General features: G+C 31.8%; 1 protein-coding gene across 1 annotated transcript; it reads left to right on the forward strand.

Moving 5' to 3' along the window:
* The first annotated feature begins 2,272 nt into the window (after nucleotides 1–2,272).
* Nucleotides 2,273–8,067, forward strand: LOC143238268 (uncharacterized). Its single transcript, XM_076478356.1, has one exon. It carries the CDS (start codon nucleotides 2,517–2,519, stop codon nucleotides 3,363–3,365), a length of 849 nt encoding a protein of 282 aa, XP_076334471.1. The 5' UTR covers nucleotides 2,273–2,516; the 3' UTR covers nucleotides 3,366–8,067.
* Nucleotides 8,068–8,328: the final 261 nt, after the last annotated feature.

Genomic DNA, 8,328 nt, shown 5'->3' on the forward strand with positions numbered 1-8,328 from the left:
CGGATTTACAACGCTAAAATCAGCGGTTCGATTCCCCTGGGTGGGTTCGGCAGATAGCCCGATGTGGCTTTGCTATAAAAAAACACACACAAAGTCTACATTCTCCACTGCACGACTCAGACAGGGGTTCTCTCCGTTAGCTAGTTACAACCTTGTGTTTACTGACTTCAGTGAAAAGCTACTCGAGAACTTTTTGCCCTAACGGACCAAAATTTCGAAGTGACAACCAACTCTTGAGCTATTCTAATTGATTAGTAGGGTTGACCATCACTTTTCTAATTCCTCCACGGCTGAAAGGTGAACATGTTCAATGATGGAATTCGAACCCGCTAACTGTAGATTACGAGTTTCGCTCCCTAGACATACCCTATTATAACGCTGAAAAAACATATTTCAATACCCACGATGGACAAAGCACAAATAACCCATCGTACAGCTTTTCCTGCATTCGTAAATTTTAAGTCACAACGAAAAGAACAACAGATCGTTGAATGACATTGATGTTGAGTAATAAGTGGAACCTGAGCGCATTATTAACGAGACAATGCACGTTTAACTGTCTTTGAAAATAAATTTAAACAGCTTACATTTGTGTCAAATATGAGTTTTATTATAATTGAAACGTCATAAAGAAAATCAATTAGAACCACTTACTATATGTACATGTGTGTATTAAATGTATATTGTATAGATAATAAACTCTTATTATTCAACCAGAATTCTATGTCCATAAACTATTGCTGGGGTTTGTTATTCATTTTACATCTTTTGTACGTTTACTTAAACCTTACGGTTGCTAAATATTGAAAACTAAAGAGTATACTTTTTTAAAAACAACAACAGGTTTTATGAACAAATAAAGGCTCATCTTCCCACATTATTGTTTAATACTTTTCTTGGCTATAGTTTATACCCGTTTACCCACACACTAATAAAAATAAAATGCGCGCTCACACAGATTTGTCACAATGCCAGTTGGTGGCTCCGACAGTGCCGGACCACGTGGCGCTCTACTGTTGGGAAAAGCTGGCGTTATTGTTGTGGGAGATAGGTCCAATGTCTGTTATCTCCCAAGAACACAGAACTTCTATAGAAAGGCTATACTAGCTTTTGTACATTCCGCTAGGACTGATAACTGTTTCTCACACAGCACCGTCTTTTCAGCTCGTTAGGCCTAACTCTCTTTCAAACATATACATTCGGCTCTCCCTCTGTTTTACGTTGTAACAAAAACCACCTATGTAGAGCTTATCTCTGCTTGTGCCTATTGTTCACACGCACTATTGTATTCCGAAAAGTACCTTTTGTGTTGTGGCCGAGGACAAATATGGCAATGCAACTGAATTACGCTACTGAAGATATCCTGTGATATATATAACATAGAATTAATATAGTAAAGTAATAGTGTTGTAGAGATACGTGATTTATGTTTCTTTACACTTTGTCATTGCAAACACCTTTGGAATTTAAGACCATAGAGCTAAAGCTAACGTTTTATCTTAATAATAAATTAATATTTTTTACAAACCCTTTTTGTCGGTAATAATAGCAACGCTGCATTCAGAATATAAAGCATAGCACATAAATACGTTTCGTAATTTACTGGTGGATTTCGTAAGACAACTTTTATATGAAAGTACTTTCAACTGGTATTGAATGTATCGTGAAATATTATCAAAACAAAAGCAACTACTTTTAGAATAAAGATTCGTCTTCAAAATATTAAAATGATGTACTAATGCAATTAATAAAATTATTAGTAAGATGAAAACCAATAACAAGTCATAAAGATATAGAGTGTAAATTATGTTAACAATATGTTTAAAGCTAATGTTATCTTGGCGTTAACTTTTAGTACTCAAAATTACATGTGTTAACAGTTTAACTTACGGTTAAAATTAGTCTTCCTCTTTATTTTTTGAAACAAAACAGGAAAATAGTATATTAAATTTCTGCCCGTTGTTAAAGGATGTCTTAACACCAAACATCGTGATATACACACTGGGAACAGATAGTGATCGCGTTTTAATAATGTTACTAAGAGCCAAGCAAAATTTCACGCTTGCCTGACATAACTGAAAAATATATTATTAAAATATCATTGTTTCCGTCCCTTCATTCGATAATAACTACAATAAAGATGGCGCTTTTGTCCAGACATTTCCTCTCAGTCAGCTTAAAGAGAGCCAATCAGTGCAAAGGAGGCGGAGTTTGTATTGTTGAAGTTAATAGTCCTCGGTTTATTTTTCACCAATCACATACAACGTAATATTTTCAAGCAATCAATACATATATCAAACTAAGAAAGATACACTATATACACGATAGTTATCTTGTACTACAGTTAAAAACACGTGCATTACATCAGCAGAGAAAGACTAGCTTATTCTAGCCGTATTTAGTTCTTTATAGTACCATTTTAGACTTGGTAGACATTTGAAAAACAATTGAAGCAGGTAAGATAGATAATAGTAAATAAATAGATTTTTTTTTTTGCAAAATATAAAGTTTTCAGCATGGCCAAAAGCAACAGTGAACATGTCAAACGACCCATGAACGCGTTTATGGTGTGGTCTCGTGGTCAGCGCAGGAAGATGGCTCAAGAGAACCCCAAAATGCATAATTCTGAAATCAGCAAACGTCTCGGTGTACAATGGAAACAACTATTAGAGTCAGAGAAACGACCCTTCATTGATGAAGCTAAGCGCCTTCGAAGCTTGCACATGAAAGAATATCCTGACTACAAGTATAGACCAAGGCGAAAACCAAAGTCTTTACTGAAGAAAGATCAGTCATATTTCCCTGTGACGTCATGTCTGACTTTCTCGCAGGCTTTTGACCCTCTTCGGAGATTTCCATTACATAATACCTCTCCAACACTTGGCTTGCCTCTCCTATCTGCTTTGGAAAGTGAGAAAGCTACTGCCGTCAGAACATCACCTTTGGCCTTTCAACTATCGTCCAGTCCGCTGAGCCCTTCACATTTACACAATGTCTACGGCAACAGAGATGGGCCTAACCTGAGTCTAGAAAAACTACGAGTAGCGCCCATGGATCCCTCCCTCTCGCCCAGCAATCTGGCGGCAGCGAAGAGCAGTATCTTGAGTTACACACCCTCAACGGTGTCGCCTCTTTACAGCGCGGCAGCAAGTGGGAGTTTCCACCACAGTCCCATCGCTGTACTCCCATGTGGATGTGGGCCTGCTTGTTTTTCAGCTTTTGGTTCTATTCCCTCATCAAGCAATATAAAGACTCAAAAGGACGACTTTCGCTTTCACTATGCACGCTTATTCATGAAGCCTGAAGACTATCTATCACAACTATCAAACCCTACAGCCCTAACTAGCGTATCATCAAGATGTTAAGCCTCGTTCAGGCTTAAGTATTTCCGATTAGAAAACAGTAAGAGTCGATAGAGAAACTATGTTTATTATTGTTGTTGTTATTATTATTATCGATGAATTAGTGAAAATATATTTCTAGTCGTTACTAGTGCCATACGTCACTCGTTAACAGTTTACATAATAATAAAGGTACAATAAACGTTGTACAATCGATGCAACTAGAAGACTTGTATGCTAGCTGATAATGGAAGGCATGTGTGATTGATTACACTATGTAACAAAATTTTTACTTTTTCTTTTTCCTGGACAGAAAATGTTATTTCCCAATTACTTATGCCTAAAGTATATGGAAAAGACCCATTTTTCTCTTCAAACTTTACTTTTATGATTTGGGAGCGTATAACGAAAACATGATGGGAGACTATTTGGGGGCTGATACGTGAAAGTGATTTACATTATAGTTGCAAGTCTCGAAAAACTACTCACTTCTAAACATTTTTGTATAACTTTAGTATAAATACAGGTAAATCTTGATTCATATGTTGTTTTATTCATCCTTATGTAAATGAAAATGTACAAATTTGCCCTTTTTTACAATGAACATAGGTTAATTTCTAAATTTCATTATCCAGGTCACAAAAGCAAAGTTTGAAGGGAATAATGACCATCTTATGTACTTTTATAACATAAGCAATTAACAAATAACACATACTATCCAGGTACAAAATTTGTGTTACACAGTGTTATAAATAACAGTATTGTAGGTAAAACGAAATTAAATAAATTTTTCTTGTTATGCCAAGAATAAAATTATTTTTTGTTCATGTGTTTAATGTTAAACGAGAGGGAGGGTGCAAAAAGTTTTGTACATTGTGATAAATAGTATTTTAACAAAACTATATCAAGTAACTATTACTGATTTTATTATATTCAGCAAAGAATACACTACTATATAAATAGTTATTTATGGCCAACAAAAATAATTTTTGAAATAAATGTATTTGTAATTTGAAACGGTACCAAAACATTCTAAGACAGGAACATTTTTATACTTTCTGGGAAAATTACTCTGAGCCCTCCCGATAAAAATAACATAAATATTAAATGTTTAAGTTTCTGACTTTTTTCCTTATTTTCTTTCTTACATTACGTTTTTATTTTCATAATCAAGATTAAATAAAAATTTTAAACTGGAATAATAATCTAATTTTAACAAAGCCATAAATGTATGAAAAGACAATCGTCACGTGACGACGAGCTCAGTTTGTTTTCTCACACAACAATGCATGAGTATTTTTTGCTCAATGTGCAGTATAAGTAATGTAATTCAGTACTGACATGTGGAATTTATGTATTATATTGAGTAATATACAATTTTTCTGATTTAAATGATGTTGATTGAAGCTTTAGATTTTACTGGGATGAATCACTGACTAACGTGTCTGTATTGACATTTTGAAATCTTAGAACATTTTCTGTTGTATAGACTTGTTTTCGTATTTTGGTGTTGATAGTTTCGTTGTTTTTATTGGTGAATGATCACGTTTCGAAACCGTTCCTTTGTTTTATTTTTGACAATGCTTCAAATACTGCAGCTAAATGTAGAGGTAAATATTACGTCAAATGACGATATCCAAGTAAATTCACGTGTCTTTAATAGTTTATATCATGCTAATATATTATTTGGTCATATCGCTGATTTTTCGTAACTTTATATCATGGTCCCTTCACAAATGAGTTAAGTTTCGTGAAGTCGCATAGTTAATCACTGGCTAAAGCCGATATTATACTCGTCACGAGTTGGTGGCAGACTTTTGTCTCATATGCTTGTAAGCAAGAGATTATTATAACGTAGAATGTACTACATTTATTTTGATGCTTTTGATTTTTGTGAATCAAAGTAATTCGGTCTAACATATACTCAAATCAACTTGGGTGTTCGTGATACAAAGAGGACTGAAAAATCCCGTACGTATTATATTATTATATACACGCGACCATTATAAGAGGTCTTACCGTAGTTCTTTGATTTGCTAATCAAATCTGTGCTGCCAATCAAATAATCCATTACGCCTCTACCTCACAGATTTTAAATTTTATCATTAGTGAAAAGAAAAGTTTGCAATATTAACATACTGAAATAAAAACTATAAATAAATTGATATGTTTTTGTTGGTTTTTAGGTATCACCTAATATTTCTTTCTAGCAAAACCTTTGCTATTGTGTTTTTTAAAAAAAGAACAAAAACATATGATGTTAATGACAAACATGTAAATAACCTTTAAATAGCAGTTTGTACTTTATTGTTATTATTTCACAAGTATATAATATGGCTGTATTAAACTCTATAACTATAAATCTACTTGCTATAATTTCTTTGTTGTAGCAGTTGTGGATAGTAACTATTAATTAATGTTGCATGGATTTATTATGATAAGCACTCGCTGTCGCATTCCAGACCAACGCATTTAATAACCTATAAGGCTTAATAAGTCTATATCAAAACTGTTTATATTGTATATATTTTGCCTGATTATTAATAATGATATTAATGTATTTTTTAAAAAAGGTTGTGATTTGATTATAACCAAATGAATTATGACAATTGTCAGTGAATACACTTTAATTAAACGTGATTATTTACATTATATTAATTAATATGATCTGTGTCGTAATTCTGTCCATTTTTAAATGAGTTTTTTTCTTCTTGAATTCTAGAAAATGATTCAGATTTGGTATTTATCATGATTTAACAGAAATGTCAAATTATGCGTAATGAATCGATTAGAAGCTTTATTTCAGAATAAATTAATATTATAAATTATTATTTCTGTGACGTTCTTGTTTGATCATTTCAACAGATCTTGCTTCTGCTACAACAAAACACTCCAGTTTCCTAATTTACGTGGAAGTCAGTACATGTAGAACATCTAGATGTGATATATGTATAAGCTGCAATAATGTCAGTAAATTCAACATTAATTCCTTCTATATATTTTTCATTAAATATCATGTTATTCTCAAGTTAAAAAAGCAAACCCAATTTGAAAGATATTTAGGTAGAATATCCTTAGACAATAACCTTCCACGCAAGTATATGTATATATGTAGTTATTTATTTAACTCAATCAGAACATTTGATTTCAAAATATGATAACCTGTTTATTTTGTTGCTTTTTAAAATTGTGGATAAAGTTATTGTAACGTTGTTTCACGTTTATTATATGTTTGGTATTTTTAGTTGTGTTTCACTCACCACAGAGAGTCTATACGTATATACATTTTGAATAATATGTAGCAATGTATTTTCTAATGTATTTTCCTGAATTAAGCGTTAGACAATATGAAGACTATTCTATCATCCTACTTATTTTTAATATAAATGAGTCGCATCAATATTTTGAAATCCTGTGTAAGTATAGGTTCGTTGTGGTGAAGAAAAGACAATTACAAACAACATTTGATGTGCATTACATCATTATAAGATGTCTAGTTTTGTTTTCTTTATTCGATTTAATCTTGTCTTGGGCTACTGATGAGTTGAATCCCCAAATATGTATAACTGAGTGAGAAGTCGTGAATCTAATGATATATTTTTCTGTCTATAATATTGTATCTTGGTATATAAAATTGGTTTTAATGTTCCAAACGTATAAATATTACTTAAGTAGGAATGAAGGAAAATAAACCATACATAATGTAAAGGATTACTTTATTTTAACATATGTACACCATACATAATGCAAAGGATTACTTTATTTTAACATATTTACACCATACATAATGTAAAAGATTACTTTATTTTAACATATTTACACCATACATAATGTAAAGGATTACTTTATTTTAACATATTTACACCATACATAATGTAAAGGATTACTTTATTTTAACATATTTACACCATACATAATGTAAAAGATTACTTTATTTTAACATATATACACCATACATAATGCAAAGGATTACTTTATTTTAACATATTTACACCATACATAATGTAAAGGATTACTTTATTTTAACATATTTACACCATACATAATGTAAAATATTACTTTATTTTAACATATATACACCATACATAATGCAAAGGATTACTTTATTTTAACATATTTATACCATACATAATGCAAAGGATTACTTTATTTTAACATATGTACACCATACATAATGCAAAGGATTACTTTATTTTAACATATTTACACCATACATAATGTAAAGGATTACTTTATTTTAAGATATTTACGCAGTTCATAACTTATAAATTAAATTTGGAAAAAAAGAAACGACAAGATGTTATGTGAATTGACAACTAATGTACACACGACCAACCTACATAAACTTAATAACTTTCAAGATACACATATTAATTTCCTAGTGTAAACTTTGAACTGAGTATCAAAGTCGTTTATTTATAGAAATGTATGAAATATAAGTGAGAAGTCTATTGGTTCGAGTAAACTCTGAAAATATCTTACTGTACTGACTTCAAAGCTCAAACACGTAAGCACAAATGTTCAGTTTATTGTAGGAAATCTACAGTTGTAGCATAAAAGTTGATATTAAAAAATATGAGAATATAAAAACTATTCAAAGTGTCTCCCGTATATGTACCTAATTATATAATCTAGCCATCACTGACGGTTAACCTTAAATAACGTTATCAGTTATCAATGTAGTAACGCTTTGAAGTCAATAAAAATTATGTATTGAACATACAGCTAACGTTCTTTTGTTATTCATAACATTATACACATACAGGGAAGCAGTGTGGTATAACCACTTTGAACTCCAAGTTGGATGATTGCGAGTTCGAACCTGGGTCACATCAAACTGTTGTATCCTTGAGCAAGTAAGACACGTTATTTTAATTGCTTAAATCTTGCAACCTGTATGATGGGTATGTAGCTGGGAGTTAACTTGAGATGGATTAGCATCCCATCCAGTGGAATATGTCCCAATTCTTATACCCTGGTATCAGTT

This window comes from Tachypleus tridentatus, chromosome 13 (genome assembly GCF_004210375.1).
Source record: "Tachypleus tridentatus isolate NWPU-2018 chromosome 13, ASM421037v1, whole genome shotgun sequence".
Taxonomy (NCBI): Eukaryota; Metazoa; Arthropoda; class Merostomata; order Xiphosura; family Limulidae; genus Tachypleus; species Tachypleus tridentatus.

What these genes read in the sequence shown, in the direction of transcription:
- LOC143238268 (XM_076478356.1), top strand. Translation starts at nt 2,517, where the DNA reads ATGGCCAAAAGCAACAGTGAACATGTCAAACGACCCATGAACGCGTTT.